This window comes from Nasonia vitripennis, chromosome 1 (genome assembly GCF_009193385.2).
Source record: "Nasonia vitripennis strain AsymCx chromosome 1, Nvit_psr_1.1, whole genome shotgun sequence".
Lineage (NCBI taxonomy): Eukaryota > Metazoa > Arthropoda > Insecta > Hymenoptera > Pteromalidae > Nasonia > Nasonia vitripennis.
Window position 1 is genome coordinate 33,802,890 of NC_045757.1, and position 16,739 is coordinate 33,819,628.

The 16,739-nt window shown below is 39.9% G+C and overlaps 3 protein-coding genes across 9 annotated transcripts; 2 read left to right on the plus strand and 1 right to left on the minus strand.

Annotated features, from left to right (window-relative positions):
- Positions 1–233: 233 nt before the first annotated feature.
- Positions 234–5,468, plus strand: LOC100122519 (ATP-binding cassette sub-family G member 5). Its single transcript, XM_001606077.5, has 8 exons — positions 234–322; positions 1,572–2,029; positions 2,126–2,519; positions 2,609–2,793; positions 3,582–3,852; positions 3,934–4,148; positions 4,242–4,569; positions 4,645–5,468. The coding sequence occupies exons 2-8, from the start codon at positions 1,645–1,647 to the stop codon at positions 4,979–4,981; spliced, it is 2,115 nt and encodes a 704-aa protein (XP_001606127.2). The 5' UTR covers positions 234–322; positions 1,572–1,644; the 3' UTR covers positions 4,982–5,468.
- LOC100122534 (succinyl-CoA:3-ketoacid-coenzyme A transferase, mitochondrial) lies at positions 5,254–8,029 on the minus strand. Its single transcript, XM_001606092.6, has 9 exons — positions 7,845–8,029; positions 7,506–7,702; positions 6,987–7,431; positions 6,544–6,905; positions 6,340–6,448; positions 6,044–6,260; positions 5,754–5,965; positions 5,481–5,655; positions 5,254–5,396 (listed from the first exon to the last, which is right to left on the minus strand). The coding sequence occupies exons 2-9, from the start codon at positions 7,590–7,592 to the stop codon at positions 5,378–5,380; spliced, it is 1,626 nt and encodes a 541-aa protein (XP_001606142.2). The 5' UTR covers positions 7,593–7,702; positions 7,845–8,029; the 3' UTR covers positions 5,254–5,377.
- LOC100122548 (15-hydroxyprostaglandin dehydrogenase [NAD(+)]) lies at positions 7,744–13,281 on the plus strand. 7 transcript variants are annotated; one of them, XM_008217103.4, is made up of 7 exons: positions 7,744–7,949; positions 9,775–9,921; positions 9,993–10,116; positions 10,198–10,304; positions 10,376–10,549; positions 10,828–10,982; positions 11,059–13,281. In XM_008217103.4, exons 2-7 carry the CDS (start codon positions 9,829–9,831, stop codon positions 11,171–11,173), a joined length of 768 nt encoding a protein of 255 aa, XP_008215325.1. In that variant the 5' UTR covers positions 7,744–7,949; positions 9,775–9,828; the 3' UTR covers positions 11,174–13,281. The 7 variants fall into 7 exon arrangements, with proteins under 7 accessions (XP_008215325.1, XP_016836538.1, XP_016836540.1 ...); XM_016981049.2 differs by lacking the exon at positions 7,744–7,949 and adding an exon at positions 8,891–9,007; XM_016981051.2 differs by lacking the exon at positions 7,744–7,949 and adding an exon at positions 8,916–9,007 and having other exon boundaries at positions 9,780–9,921.
- The last annotated feature ends 3,458 nt before the right edge of the window (positions 13,282–16,739 follow it).

Sequence of the window (16,739 nt, forward strand, 5' to 3'; positions counted from 1 at the left end):
TGGCAAGCCGCGCTCGAGTCGGGCCCCTCGGAGGGCCCCTCGCGCATACCTATATGACTCGCGCTCGCTCGCTTCTCTCCCCCCACCAACTCGCTGTATAAGATACACTCGCTTTGCCACCGTCGCTGCTGCGGCGGCTTTTGCTTTTTTACCTCCACGCTTTTTCTCCACGGGACGCTTCCGCCTGCGGGCCCAGCAGCAGCAGCAGCAGCTCTCGCGCGCCAGTAGGAAAGAGAACGTTCACCTCGTTCGCAGCGACGCCACCACCTCGAGAGAAGCTGCTCCTGCTGCTGCTTCGTCTTCTTCTTCTTCTTCTTCGTGGGTAAGATTATTCTCGCTACGACTGCCTGATTTCTCTCTCGAACATTCGACTTTTCCTTTGGATACAGACTGATACGCGAGTTTGCAGTGCGTGTTTGCGTCGGGGAGACGTGCAGTACACAGGTGTGATCAGTTTTTCGAGGAGAGCGATTCACCTTGACATTGCGTCGGTCGACTACATATAGCGATGCTCATTCACGCTTTGTAATACCGACGTCGCGGCGGATTTTTTTTTTTTTTTTCGAGAGGTGAACGAACATTTAAACGGAGGGTTACATTGGTATAAGCTGTGGGTAATTTGAGAGGCTGCTCTCTAACGGGCAGCATTTTCCGATGTGTGTGTGTATGTGTGTGTAAATGTGCTATATAACACGTATAACGTAACGAGAGTTTTCTCAAAGATCGTTATAAGCAAAGCTCTATTTTCACTACGTCTAGGACTATTCATAGGAAAGTCTCTCTCTCTCTCGCCGGGTGTATTTTTACACCGTTTTTTTCGCCCATTGTCTTGCTTGATCGTGTATGTACATCGTGTTTTTTTCTCTCTCTCTCTCTCTCTCCTCCGAATAACTCATTGTGCTAGATCTCGATTTAATTGAAAAAGCCTTTATAAATTACGACGATACCTACTGACGTCACTCGTCACCCGCTTGCGTATATACAATGTGTGTGTGTACAGCTTTTGACGCGGACGTATACTTTAAAAGGGCATCTGATGCACGCAGGCATTTTTGCCGGATCGATTTTTTCCCGCAGAAGTCCGCAAATAAACGCGTCCCTTATACATGTATATTTATACATTTACTCTCGGTCATGTGGCCGCCGGGTGTGATAAAATTTCGGCGCGTTATCTGATTATCATAATCCGTTGCGTTAATATATATATATTGTTGTACGTGTGCGCGCGTCCGCGCTTTTAATGGGCGAATTTACGGTAAATCGATGAGTAAACGATATCCACACGATTCCGACGACGTCATGTACCGCGTACCTACATATTCCATCCTCTATTCTCCTCTCTTTCGAATGTAACAAAAGCTTCGCTGTACAAGGGATTATTGACGTCAGGCGCGCGAAAGAAGTTTGTTAGTCGGCGGGTAACATCTGTAAGTCGTTCGTCTCTACCCACTATATAATAGTTTTATAAAAAGGGAAAGAGTTTTGCTTTCCTTATTCCATTATACATTAAAGTAGCCTCAGATCATCATTCGGATAAGCCGGAGATTTATTTTATTGGAATTTCACATCAGCACGGGACAATATACAAGCCCATAAGTAAAGAAAGGCCTGCGGTAACGACGGATAGATGCCGGTGCAGCGCGGATGCCAAATGCGGGCAGGCGTCGAGCAGGCGGCGGTGCTGTGGTAGGCAATTGCACCTGCGAGGGTCTCATTCAACGGGAACGTCGCCGTCGTGCGGCAGCAGCAGCAGCGGCGACAGCGGCGACAGCTGCGGCAGCGTCTTCCAGCTCGTCCGTCATCGCTTACTCGACGATGCCAGCAATGGCCGAGAACGTCCTGGACGTCTCCTCGGTCTATCACTCGACGGCTGTTCTCTCGTCCGAGGGCACCAGTTGCGGCTGTTTCGCCAGCAGGTCTGAACCCACCGCTGTGCTGAGGGATGTCTCGGCCAGGGTATTCGGAGGCGAAGTTCTCGCTGTGCTCGGCTCCAAGGGATCTGGAAAACGTGCTCTGCTCGACGTCATCGGTAAGGGAAGACCCGATGCGCGCGCAGTCGAGACTGAGCGATGTTACCACGCGCAGCGAGTATCTCTCTATAACACGATGAATTTTCAAACCGCAGCCGGGCGAACAGCTCGCGGGGAGACGCGCGGCCGTATAACCCTGAACGGGAGCCTCCTGACGCCCGAGCTGTTCCAGCGTCACGGCGCCTACGTCTCTCACCGATGCCACCTGCTGCCCAGTCTCACGGTCCGGCAGACCCTGACCTACGCGACCTGGCTCGGGAACCTCGCCAGTCGGGATGCTCGAGTTCGACAGACTCTGGCTGATCTGGCCTTGTCGCAAGTGGCCAACAGGCCAGTCTCGGATCTCACCAAGCCCGAGTACAGGAGGCTCATGCTCGGGGTGCAGTTCGCCAAGGATCCGTTGCTGCTTCTGCTGGACGAGCCGACCTGGGACACGGATCCGTTGAATACTTACCTCATCGTCTCGATGCTCTGGTCCTATGCTACGAGGTAAGTCGTCGGTATTAGCTTTTGTAAATCTTTTATTCTAACAATCTAAATGTTCCTATATCATCATAAATCTCTTCTCCATTCTACAGGAGAGGCTCGATAGTGCTGCTTACAATGGAGACTCCGCGCTCGGACGTGCTACCCTTCGTGGCAAGAGTGACCTTGCTGTGCCTCGGGGCGGTCGTCTACTCCGGTCCCACCAGAAGCATGCTCGACTACTTCACTTACGTGGGCTTCCCCTGTCCCGAGCTCGAGAATCCGCTCATGTACTACCGTACGTTAAGCGCTTTTAATATCGCGTCCACTTTTAAACGAGCTTTGCTCCCGATCGAACGGAAAATTCAGCGCGTGGAATAGTCGCCCACCTCGCTTCTATTGATATAGAGGACTCGCGATGTTTACACTTTAGTATTGTACTTTTGGAATTACGTTTTTCCGATCACTACCGACGATCGGTTTTCCCAGCTCGTGGATTCATATACAGTGCAGGAGAAGAAATTTTCCGAGTTCTCGGAAATATTAACGTCAAGGCGTCATATTGCAGTGGTTAAGCACCGTACCTGGTTAGACGCGCAACTTGAGAACTTGGAAACGATAGTTGCACGTGTTCTCGGGGTGAACTTTGATCTTGGCAGTTTTCAGTTTTCCTATTTGTCTCTTAGAAGTAGGTACTAATTTTTTTTTTTTTTTTTTCTGTTTACAAATATAAATCTGGGTTATATAAAAGTTGCGCTCGAGATGGAGAATTCCTATACGTGCCCCACGTGCACATGGATAGCGCTTTTTATATCCGAGCTTTTATAAATATTGTCGTTTGCCATGAGATTAAAGTTTCTCGTCTGGCACATATAATTATCGAAAGAGTATAAACGATGGCGCTCGCATTTAGCAGAGTGTTTATTTTATTCACGCTTGATTCAACTCACGGACGTGATTACGGCACTCGGTTAAAAATACTCCGTCTGTAGCGATGGCTCTAGCTATTATTATAAAAGAACTAATAGATTTCCAATGGTCATTCTCTTTATGTTCAATCGAATCAATAATTCGTTCCTTCTGCAGTTTGCCTGTCAACGGTCGACCGGCGCTCGCGCGATCGTTTCCTCGAGTCGAATCAGCAGATATCGGTACTGGTGGATAAGTTCAAGGACGAAGGCGGCATTTTTCTAAAAGAAGCGCCAGCGTCAACCCTAGCTACCAGCCAGACCAAGGAGACGCAGATGCAGACACCGACGTCGTCACTGGCACCTACGCCTATTGGCATGTCGCACAAATCGCTGCAGAACCGCGGCATCAAGCCTGGCTGCTTCTCCACTCTCTTCGCGCTCTACATGTTAGTTCATTTTTATCGATTTCTTTTATTTTCACTCTATTGATTTTAACGCTATAAAAATTTTTTTTTTCTCTCTTTCAGGAGGGGTCTCGCCGCTACGTTCGCCTGCAACAAGTCTGGCTTGAGTCACTTTGGCTCGAGAATCTTCTTGCTGCCATTCATCCTCGCTCTTCTCAGCGTTCTTTACTCTCACTCGAAGAAGCAGCAGTCGATGGTATTCTTGCAGACTTCGGGTCTCGTGTTCAACGTTCTCACGCTCTTCTACTTCGCTGGTATTGCAGTAACCGCTCTGCTGTGTGAGTTCAATATCCTCGGCTGTTCTCGAAATTTTTCAAATATTTTTCTGTAATTATAACAAAAAAAAAAAAAAAATTATATGTTTCTCTCAGTTCCTGGATTCCGTGCGCGTTATTATCAAGAGAAGCGTGAAGGGCTATACGGTGGAGCGATGTTTATCACCTCGTACACCATGCTCACTTTACCGCTCAGTTTTCTCTCGACGATAATGAGCGTCGGCATCTTGGTGCACATCATTGACCTTGATGCGCTTCTGTGGATCAAAGCGAGCGCTATACTCTGGGCCTCGTTCGTCGCTACGGAACAGGTGACCGTTGCTGTACTGATGCTCGTAAAACGGCCGATGAGCGCAGCTATCGCCGTGCTGTACATCATGCTTGTGACCCTGGTCGTGGCGTCCGGTAGCTTGCGGAGTATAAGGTGAGTTTAGTTGGAATTGTTACAATTAGACGAAATTCACGCGAGATTTTGATCGTGATTTGACTTAATTTTTAGAAATTTGCCAGAGTGGCTCGGAGTAGTTTCTACAGCTTTGCCAGGGCGATACGCATCGTTAGGATTAAATCAATTGGCGATGCAGATGAGTAGTTTTAAAAATTTAAACTACAATGATAGTATCACTTGTCCTGGAATTCAGGAGCTCTGTAGGTATCCAGATGGAGACACTTTTTTGAAGGAGCGATTTATGAGGGAAACGGATAGAACTGAGCCATTGGCTGTCAACTCAAATTTGATCATCACCTTGGCTTTCTCGGTGGGTCTTGTGATTTTAAACAGCGTTCTTTATCTTTTGCCGCTACCCGCGACTGTCAAAGCCAAGTTCCGAGAGTAGATGATCATGGTTGCAATTGAAGTGATTTTCGGGTAATATGCTTTATCAAACACGAATGAACTATATCGTGTTTTTTGGAATTAAGTTCAATCCAAGGTGCCTATACAGTGCTTTTTATGTAAATCTATTAGAATGTATTTTATTTTATATTTCAAATTAGATAGTACGATATATTTTAGGCGAAGGATGTTGAAGCATAAAGCTTATTTTTAATGAAGTGTATTTTTTAAGGATATTTTATATAGAGACTATTATCAATAATTTAGATAGAATAAAACGTTAATATAGCATAGCGCTTATTTATTGTAAACCGCATATGCACACGACATATGTACATGTAAAAAAGTCGTACTCTGCATTTATTTTACAATTTCACTCAATATCTGTGTATGTACATTAAATCCCACGACGCGCTCTTAACAGGAAAAAAAAAAAACAATGTTATAACAAAAAATCTTATGAATCTATTACGTGAAAATAATTCCTTTTCGTTATTTACTCTTCGACCTGTCCCATTTGTTTTAAGTCATCAGCAACAGAGAATTCGCAGCCAGTCGAGCTCACGATTTCGCTAATGTCGACGTTTGGTGCGATTTCGATGAGTCTCAGTCCTTGACCTTTTATAACTTCGAATACACCCAAATCCGTGATGATTAAGTCAACGCATTGCTGGCCTGTAATGTCAACCCGATCGATAAGTTCATTTTCAAGTATAATTTTTGCTTATCATCTAATTAACATGAGACGATGTCTCAAAATAAAGTATACGTACCAGTTACTGGTAGAGTACATTCCGGTACAATTTTCGGACTGCCGTCGCGAGCCTTGTGTTCCATTGTGATGATGACTTTCGTTGTGGCAGCTGAAACTAAATCCATGGCACCTCCCATTCCCTTAACTAGCGTTCCGGGAATCATCCAGTTGGCCAAATCTCCTTTCTGCGATACTTGCATAGCTCCCAAAATAGTCAAGTCAATGTGACCGCTATAAAACAAGAAAAATTCTCGTTAATAGACTATTGCAATACCAAAAGATTCTAAAATGACTTCTGTGTAAAATTACCCTCTGATCATAGCAAAACTCTCGTCGCTACCGAAGTATGAAGCTCCTGGCAAAACAGTTACGGTTTCCTTTCCAGCATTAATCAAATCTGCGTCAACTTCACCTTCGTCAGGGAATGGACCGAGCCCTAGGATTCCATTTTCAGACTGCAAAGTGACCTTTACATTTTTGGGAATGTAGTTGCTGGCCAGCATTGGCATGCCAATACCCAAGTTGGCTGTCAAACAAATTTATAAAAGTTATTTTTCTTTCATTTTTTCAATTTCTAAAAATAGTAAAAAACGTTTTAGGCTTACCATACATGCCATCTTTGAATTCGAGAGCTGCTCTCTTGATTATCCTGTTTCTCATTTTACTTGCTGGTGTCACTTTGGTTGGTTTAACTGTTTGCTTGGTTGAGCGTTTCTTTGGAAATAAATGATAGGATTAACATAACTAGTTTAATGTATTGCTGGAAAAAAAAATTAATTTACGTTTGAAATGGAGAAACAAATACCAACCTCGATGCGCTTCTCATAATCAGTTCCTTTGATTATTCTGTCTACATATATACCAGGCACATGTACTTGATCGGGATCAATTTTACCCACAGGCACTATTTCCTCAACCTCTGCAATTGAGATTTTTGCAGCTTTACACATGGCAGGATTGAAATTTCTCGCTGATTTCCTGAATATTAAATTTCCAGAGGTATCAGCTTTCCATGCCTTAACCAATGCAAAGTCTCCAGTGATTGCAGTTTCAAGTACATAGTCTCTGCCATTGAATTGATGAGATGGTCGTGGATCTCCAGAAATTTCTGCACCTCCATCTTTATCATATTTGACAACGACATTGCCCTCTTGAATGATAGTTCCACAAGCTGAATAAACAAAAATCAATCATTGCATTAGTTGCTTGATTAACCAACATTTACATGCATGCAGAGATAGGCATATTTTACCTGTAGGTGTGTAAAAGGCTGGAATGCCAGCTCCACCAGCTCTTACACGTTCAGCTAGAGTTCCTTGTGGAGTTAGTTCAACTTCCAGTTCACCATTCAGATACTGCTTCTCAAACTCTGCATTCTCCCCAACATAAGAAGCGATTATCCTCTTAATTTTGTGCTCCTTCAGTAGTTTTCCCAGGCCAAAATCATCAACCCCTGCATTGTTGGACACAACCACCAGGTCTTTTGTTCCCCGCTTCAGCAGGGCATCTATAAGTTTTTCAGGAATACCGCACAGACCAAAACCTCCAACCAGGAGTTTTGCTCCATTTGGAATATCTGATACCGCCTCCTCAGCCGACTTGAATATCTTCCCATTGCCCTTTGGAGCTGGATGCTTTTCAAGCTCGTTCTCAACCTCGGGAACTTCGGATTTGATAGAAAAATTTACAGTGAAGACCTGGAGATTATTTGGTTATGTCAGCAATGATGGAACAAAGAAAACAGCCAATATATGCAGTTAGCAACGCTCACCCTGGATAATTTGTGCAGCTTGTGGGACTCCAAATCAGTGGTCCGCAGGAAGAGTAACCTCCCGACTCTCCTTATCGTAAAGGCCATTTTATGAAATAAAATTCTCCGGGACACACCTTAACAGCTGCAGCACTACTGCCAAGACTCGAAAATCTGCAGTATCCAGTATTCTATCGAGATCTGTTCCAGCTCCCCACCTTCGAAAATTATTTATCAGTTTTCGCTCGTTCGAGAGCCCGCAACGATTTGCACGCGCGCAGAGGCTCGCGGTTGAAAAATAAAATCTGCATAAACAAGTAGAATAACCGGAGGCTCGTATTCCCCTCCACTCGTACTTACCGGCGTGATCAAGGCGACCGGCTCTCCCAACAGCAATAACGCTATTCGCAAAACTTGTTTTTCACATTCAAATCGCGCTTCTACATTCCATCAGGCGACTTTGCGGTATGTATATTTTAGAGGCATGTGTGTATATAGCGGTGCGCCTCTCAGGCCTCAGCTCTCTCTCTCTCTCTCTACTGCTGTATATTATAACCTCTCAACGGGGGAGATATGAGATTGCGTAATCTGTTTTGCTTGTTTGTTGCTAAACCTCTCATTGATATGCGCTTTATTATCTATTTTTAGTGGTAATCTATATCTTGTATTTTTTTTAAAGAGATGACAAGTTATACAGATGAGGAGGAAATACGCAATATATGGCGTTGATGCCTGTAAGCAAAATAGTTTATAATATACCGAGTTAATATCTTATTCGTGAGTTTTTTGGCCGGTAATTAATGGTAATTCATGCGGAATCTTTCATCATCGAAATTCACAAACGAGCGCAGAATAGAAAATTTCGAATATCCGCCATTTTTAAAATCGATATATTTTCCATATCCCGCGAGAGAACGTCAGATTCGATAGGTCGAAATCGTGAGTTTTGGCGGCAAGATTTGAAATTCCTGACTTTAGAAAGTATTGCTTGTATACCGGTGTTTTTAAAAACAGTTAATTTACTATACTTACATGAAAAACCTGCAAATTAAGTATTCATAGCTCCAAGGTCTAAGCATACAGCTGGAAATAAGCGTCCAAGTAGATAAACCCCATATCTGGTAAGACGTATAGCGCGAAAGCATCGCTGATATCTGTCCAACTTAAAATTCATCCAATTTTTCAAACGTCAACATCACGACGAAAGTGACCGAGAATCGTGCCAAAGAAATGAAATCCTTAATTCCTCGCCGACATCAAGATATAAGGCGGACCTACATATTCCAGCCAGTATATAGAGCGTAAAAGGGTCTGGCCGAGCCATCCGCCGGCGGCAATCGATACGCGCGTGGTGCTGCTCCTGCTTAACCACACCTTAACTCTCCCTCTCGCAGCCCTCCATTATCCCCACCACAACTGGCCTTGCTCTCCCGGAGGGAGGAAAAAGTTACTGCTACCGGCCGGGCGTGCGTGAGCTTGTCGTCTCTTCGATACATACCACTGGACCTCCTCACGCATACAAGGTTTATTTTGTTTTTCCTACAAGCGTATACAGTCACAGCTGTATAGTAGGTAGTCCTCTCGTGATCAGCGAATTTCAAGGGCTGACGTCGCGAGGCTGCTCTTTTCCTCCCGAGCCTGTTGCGAGTCTCCCGCGCATAGTGCCTGTCTGTATAGATATACATATATATATATATATAGAGTGACTCATTCGGGGAATCGGAGTGTACACAGAGTAGTCTTGACTTTGTTGTTGTGGCTGCTGCGCGTATGCATGTATGTAGATTCGTGCCGGTCGCATGATATAATCTCGTGCGTTTATTTCCAGAGCTGTGGGGGCTGCTTTTTGTTGCTCTTGTTTTTGCTCTCGTTGACGCGAATGAGCGATTGATACGCTTCGGTCCACCGGGATTTGCCAGGCTTTATTACAGTGTGCTGAGCGAATGCTCGGGTCGATAGTAGTCGGGGATTCGGTCTTTTTGTAAGCTGAATTTTTTTTCTGTACTCGTCAGTTGTGCGTGATTGTCAGGCGGGCGGTGTGCATCGTCGCGAGTGTTTATACCCTGCGATAATGAGATTTTATCGAGAGAAGTGAGATGTCAGAGTTCTTATCGTTTTATCATTCAATTTTGCGATTACGCGACTGATACTCGCGATAAGAGTTATTATCGCGGATCTGTTCGAGCGCTTGGTCTTACGATGCTGTGTAGAGACGCCGATCAATTGTTGTTGTTGTTGCAAAATATTCAATCTTAATTTTAATAACGAAATAATTTGCATTTTGTTAAAGGACAGCTACAGTTAGTTGAATTTTGAGGAAAGTGCAGTTTAATAGTAACGCAAGATGGATGTAAAAGGACGCGTCGCCCTGGTTACAGGAGCAGCTACCGGCATAGGCAGGAGCTATGCCGAGGAATTGATGAACCACGGTGCAAAGGTATAAATATACCTATAACATTTTTTTTTCGATGTTATATTCGAAATTTTCAATAAATTATTGGTATACAGGTCTCGATATGTGATATAAACGCGGAAGAGGGGGAGAAGCTCTATCACACCCTGGCTTCCCGACACGGAAAGGACCGAGTCTTGTTTTGCCAATGCGATGTCACCGACTACCCTCAGTTCGAAGGTTTTTATTTTACTTGAATAGAAAATATTTCGTTTTGCAATCAGGTATTTGAAAATTTATAATACAATCGTGTGATTGTAGAGGCTTTCAAAACCACGATCGCCACATTTGGTCACATCGACATTGTTATTAACAACGCGGGTATCATGAACGACAGATTTTGGGAGCTGGAAGTTGACATAAATCTTGTAAGTCTATAATTACTCCTTTTAAAAGATCTGAAATCTAATGTCACAATTTTTATTCATTATTCAATCAGAACGGCGTAATCCGCGGCACACTATTGGCTCAGCGCTTTCTGGGTATCGACAAGGGTGGAAGAGGCGGTGTGGTCGTAAACACCGGAAGTAACGTCAGCTTCAATCCATACGTGAGCGTTCCCATTTACTCGGCTACCAAAGCCGCAATTGTCAGTCTCACAAGAGCTTTTGGAGTAAGTTTCCTCAATACCTATACTCTGCCCTCGTCTCCGGTGCAATTCTCGTGTTTACCAACAGAAGCTTTTACACAGAATGAAAAGTTTATTCATTCAACACTTTTCAATAAATGGAACTATTATGAAAATTCTCTTTATCATAAAGAAAGTTTTATTTAAAAGTAAAATTTTGAATTTTGTAAAAACACGTTGATACATAACGTTTATCCGTATATACGCACATGTGCGGCGTTTATATGATGAGCGTTAATTTTGATCTCTAATTCGAATTTCAGGATCAGTATCACGTCGGCCTGACGGGGGTAAGGGTAATAGCAATTTGCATGGGAGCCACGAAGAGCAATTTGGTTCGCGACGTCAGTAAGCAACTTTTGTCACCTCGTTACGAGGACGCTTGGCGTCGAGACACTGCGAATTCTGGATCTCAGACGTAAGTTCGCCTGAAATTCATTTCTATCCACCAAGATTTCCAGCTCTAATGCATGTAAATATATTTCTATGTCCAGATCAGAGCATGTAGCAAAGTCGCTAATTCACGTACTGTCGAGCGGCAAAAGCGGCAGTGTCTGGCTCGTGGAACACGGACAGCCGGCTCGGGAGATAACTTTCTCGAAACATTGAGTTGCTTACGTATGCGCCAGCCCAATCTCCACAGATACAATATTATACTCACACACACGTACACATACAAGTTTACGCCGCAGTCGTCCGAACCAAGAAAGAATTTTGAAATCTTTATACCGTCATGGACGCTTCCTCGCATCAGCCCAACTATGCCGTACCAGGAAAAATTTTCTCTATGATACACGTTTTTTATGCTAATTAAAGTAACGGTAGTAACGAATATTGATAATATATTTACAAGGAAGATAATATAACGTTTAAGAAATATTTTAACTGCGATTCGTATGAGAATAAAAATCATGTGATGATGATAACTGCCACACAATGTTAGGTGCAGGGTTGAAAATCGTTAAAAAGCGTCACATATCTTTCATTAAGTTTTTGATAAAATTTATCGAGCCATTCGAAATTATTGCTGTCCAGACTTGCAAAATTTGCAAATGATTTCATCATAAAATTTTCAACTGCAATACTATAAGCCAAAGCCGTAGCTCTATTGATTCTTATAAATATCTTTACGTGATTGAAGTGCTATATATTATAAAAATACTTATATTTAGAAAGTCAAGGATAACGTGTTCAATGAAAGCATTTTACGGAATAAACACATGCAGTGCGATATATTTATAGGTAATGATTCAGTATATTAGGATTTTCAACCTTCGCATCAATTTGAAATCGCGTATGTCCACGGCTTTCGAGATACAAAGACGTGCGCGCACACATAACGTTTGTGACATTTGATATTTAACTGTTGGTCGCATATATACGTGAGGCCAGGATGAGAAATATTTTATCATATTGCACGATCGACCGAACGATAATAACTACATCGTCGTCCTTGTGCGCAATGAAAATATAAAGAGTAGTGCATTGCGATTATTATTGTAACAGCGAATCATCCATTAATCAGGACGTAATAATGTATTTTGTAACGATAAATTCCCGTTTGTGGGAACCGATTTAAAATTTTTTAATCGCGCCAAGTTTGTATAACACAAGAGTGAAAATATATAAGCAATCGAGTCTTCGAGATAGTTTTTAACGTCGCTTTTTGCAGATTTTATTCATAAGTTGCTTTTGTACTGCGATTTGCCGAAACTGAAATAATATTTGCTTTGAGGTTTAGCGGAGTTTTACGCAGAAAAGCATTTACATAATGTATGCACAGTCACAACTGTATAATCAGTCGATCTACAGAGCCAAAATGCATAGCGATTTCTGCGTGAAACTATATTGGTAAACCATTTCGAAACTCAGCACAATGCTTCTCTAAAAATATTAAAATCAAAACAAGCGTAATCATAAAAACTCTTTTTATAGAATTATATCGTTTCACTCGAAAAATGGACGCACAAACGTTTTTGAACAATCATACTGTACTCGACGAAGTAGATATAACTATAACTATTTTTATCGCGTATTTTCATTCGAGATATTTTTTATAGAAGAAGCTTACTTTCAAAGCTTATAAGCTCTGCTGTGTACTGTATATTAAATATGTATATCATGATTTGCCGTTCCTCTCAGCTAGCAAAAGATTGATATAAGAAAAACGCGACGATTTTCCGTCTACAACGCGGCCAATTGTTGTCTGCTGTGGCTATGTCTATTATTTTTTAGCGAATTTATATTTACAAGGGAAACGTTTTTTTCTCTTATTATATTGAATCTCTATATTTTACGGAAAATGTAGATGCTTCCATGCAAATGGCGCACGCGATAAGTGTTTTATATGACTGTTGCAAATGTGTAAAAAAAATAAAGATTGGTTGACACGTACGTATTTTTTGGCATGAGTTCGTTTAAGCAATTTATTCGTGCAAGTACGATTACATTGTGAAAATTAAAAATACTAAAGTGTTAGGTGCTAAAAGACATGGGACATGAAAAAAATTCAAGTTTGAGAATAAGAAAAATAATTAACGCGAATTAAAGATATTTAACAAAGCCTAAATGTTTAATTGAAATTGTTGAGTTTTATAATTGAATTGTTGACTTTTCGTTTTAGCTATATTATATATATGTAATATGCCATTATGTTTTACTGCGCTCGTATGATATTACTGCAAGCCTTGAATAAAAACGCATTAGCTTTACTTGAACATTTTTATCTTTCTTCAATAATTTTTTATCCCCGTATCACCTTAGATCGCTCCAGCATCGAAGGCTCATCGAGCTGCTTTGTTGAGCGACGCTCTGAGATTTGTTAGATTTAAGCGACGTGATCTACGAGAGGACTTTGCTTTATTGCAGCAACTACGACTTGGTGCATATGGTTGATGGATTTGATGAAATATGGAGAGGGATAAGTTAATTTTTTTTTCCTTTGTGCAGTTGTACATAGTAAAAAAAATTACTTTTTTTATATATTCGAATAGTACGTGTTATTTGTAAACAATCATACTTGCAGTATAGATATCCCGAGAAAGTAATTTTTAATTCATATCAAATATTTAAATATTATTCATCAAAATGTGCATTCACTTAAATTAAAAAAATGTTTTTACTCAAGTGATCGAATGCAGTCCATGAGCAATTAACGCTGCTATTTGTACACTCTGGAAAAGCTGTATGGAAACTTTCAAATAGTGTCATTATGTGTAAATAATTATATGTAATCTATTGCATATTATATCTAATCTACTATACGAATATATTTACCTTTACGTATTCCAGATGAAAAACTGCCTCATATGATTCAAGCCAATCTCGGGAAATAGTTGTACATTGTTTATACTCGGCTGTAAAGCTTTATGCGCGATCCGAAGACCGTATGTGTTTGACATTGCTTCGAGGTATTGTATCTTCTGAAATTATTGAAATAAAAATAAAAATCATATACATAATAAGTATATGTTTAATTATGTATTTTTTAATCCGAAGATTCTATAATTTGATACGCGCGTTACGCCGATGTATGCCGGGAAAAACACATTACATTTTATTGAGGGAATAGTCGGGATGTGCGTTTATATGATTGTTTGAAGGTAATGTAGTGTATCTGGGCAACGGATCTAGAAAAATTAATTTTTCGAAAGCATTATGATAAAATAGTTTATACGAACAAATGTATTTATGAAAATGCATATTTATATTCACAATCCTCTAATTTGTTTTCATTCAATAAGACATATAAAACGCTAGCAAGTTGAACGCCGTATCTTCCGTAAATTATCTCTCTAAATAAAATTATAGTAATTATAATTATATATTACATTATTTAATTATACTAGGTATATTACTGAATGCAACATTTTACTTAGATGGAAATAATACGCACCGTTTTACCAACTTATGATTAAATTTGAGACTTGCTAAGTACACATTTATTGCTGAAATATATTTTTAACAAAACTTTTTAGGTATAAAAATCTAGTAATAATATGAATTTATTTTTACGATTAAATATCTCACCGAAACGGTTGGCTGGTCGGTCTAAATCTATAATACCGAAAGGCAGGTATGCTTCATCAGATTCTCCACTGCAAAATAAAAGATAACACGTTATTGTGGCAACAAATACATCGAATTTGATGATTATGAAATCAAAGTTGAAACTTACAGCTCTGGCTTTAAATTCCCAAGCTCATTTTGTTTCATGATTTTTCGGAGTTGAAGAATATTGCCTAGATAACTTTCTTTAACGTCATACTAAAATATAAAACAAAAATCTGCATCACATGATCTTATATGCGCTTAGAATTTTAAGCAAAAATTACTCACGTGTACACCCTCATAAAAATCTTCCACCATCTTTGCGAAGTATGCATTGGATTTTTCTACGTATGCAGTAATGGTATCCAATTCTGACTTCAAATAAGATTTTTTATCACTGCAGGAGAGCGAGGGTGTCTTTTCAATTTCATTGGCTGAAGTACTAATAATTTTGTTAGTTACTCGATATAATTTAGAACTTGGGTGTTTCTGTAAATTTACAATTTGTATTAAATTCATCGATTATATCAAATGTTCGTAGAAATATTGTTATGTAAACATGATGAAAACGTCATGCTAACGTCGAATTCTTTTAAAATTCCATACGAAATACCGTATAATTTCGTGCTACGTAAACAAAACTCTGACCTGCAATGCAATAAAAAAAAAAACGTAATATTCCTTGTTTATTCTACATTTTATCTTCTCATTTACATACCTATGCCTGCTAGATATAACTTTAATCTTAGTAGCTAAATTCGAATCGATATATTTCAAGTTTTCTGTTATTGCTTTCATAACAATTGAAGTAACTATACAAACGGAAAATATAAAGTAGTAGTTTTGTTTTTATCGGTTAAGTATAAGTTTCAGATTCGCAATCATTTTATGCGTCTTACTTATTACTTCATTCGGCGTTTCAAATAGTATGTCGAAAAGTTTGGATAAGTACATTTCATTCTTCACAAGAAGAGAAGTGTTACCATTAATTTGTATTCCCACTTCGGAAAAAGCTTCAGTAAGCATTTCAAGCCAGGTGATCTGCAAATAAATCGCCATTTTATCTCGACAGTTATTTATAGAAACTAAGCTTACTTAACATGCATGTATAAACGATTTAACAAATTTATTAGAAAATCGAAAGATACTTACATCGGTAACATTACTTCACTCATATCTTTTGTTAAAGTCACTCCGCCAAGCGTTGATCGTCGTCACCTTGCTGCCATTATCAACGAAGTGGGTAGTTGATTCGAAAATAGCCTATCATTATTAACAAACGGTGCGTATTTTCATTGTTACATTTAATACATTTGAATAGAAAAACAAATTACCTGTGTTACAGATTCTACCAATCTTTGCACATATTTTGGTCTATCGGAATTGACGTAATAGTGCAATAGAAATTCAATATCTTTTTTCGATCCCTTGTACTCCTCGGAAAACAGTTTAACCACTTTTAGCGTTTCGTAAACTTCCGTAAAATGGTCAAACCTTGGTGGCTCCAACTAATATATTTGTAAAGCGCTTAATTCGATGAATTATAGTTTTATATAATCACGGATTTTGAAGATTTAAATTTGAAATATTTTTATTGATTATATGCTTTAGAGCAGTATCAGTTAAAATTTTACCAGTATTATCTTCTGAGTACGATATCTCGGATCTGAAATAATTCTGATATTAAAAAATGCATAACCAAATCCACCACGGTATAAATGTCGATCAATAATTTCCCACTTTGAAGATAGATTGTCATACATAATTCGTAAGAATCGTAAGTGACCTCTTGTAAGAGCTGCTTGTTCATCATCTATGAGATTTTTTCGTATCTCGTGCATTGTTTGTAAAATTCCCTTTCTTTTTTGACCGGTTCAAATTCTGCCATGTATGAATCATTATTTAATTCAACTAAAATAGAATAATACATAAATTATGTAAGTTGTATAAAAAATAATTTATGCATGGCATAATAAGAACAGTACCTTCTGCACGCTCTATTAACTTCATTAAATATTGCGACCTCATTAATTTTTCGCTAAATATGCCTTCTTCATCTGTTGCATTACAAGTAAAGGAATAAATATCTTTACATACATCTTTGCATCGATCGACATAATTTACA

Bases quoted from the DNA above. Each gene is read 5' to 3' on its own strand.
- LOC100122519 (XM_001606077.5), top strand. From the start codon at position 1,645: ATGCCAAATGCGGGCAGGCGTCGAGCAGGCGGCGGTGCTGTGGTAGGC. The intron at 2,030-2,125 runs GTAAGGGAAGAC...TTCAAACCGCAG, and splicing joins TGCTCTGCTCGACGTCATCG to CCGGGCGAACAGCTCGCGGG. The intron at 2,794-3,581 runs GTACGTTAAGCG...TTCCTTCTGCAG, and splicing joins GAATCCGCTCATGTACTACC to TTTGCCTGTCAACGGTCGAC.
- LOC100122534 (XM_001606092.6), bottom strand. From the start codon at position 7,592: ATGGCCTTTACGATAAGGAGAGTCGGGAGGTTACTCTTCCTGCGGACC. The intron at 6,449-6,543 runs GTTGGTATTTGT...TTATTTCCAAAG, and splicing joins ATTATGAGAAGCGCATCGAG to AAACGCTCAACCAAGCAAAC. The intron at 5,656-5,753 runs GTACGTATACTT...TTGACATTACAG, and splicing joins ATGTACTCTACCAGTAACTG to GCCAGCAATGCGTTGACTTA.
- LOC100122548 (XM_008217103.4), top strand. From the start codon at position 9,829: ATGGATGTAAAAGGACGCGTCGCCCTGGTTACAGGAGCAGCTACCGGC. The intron at 10,305-10,375 runs GTAAGTCTATAA...TTATTCAATCAG, and splicing joins TGGAAGTTGACATAAATCTT to AACGGCGTAATCCGCGGCAC. The intron at 10,550-10,827 runs GTAAGTTTCCTC...TTCGAATTTCAG, and splicing joins GTCTCACAAGAGCTTTTGGA to GATCAGTATCACGTCGGCCT.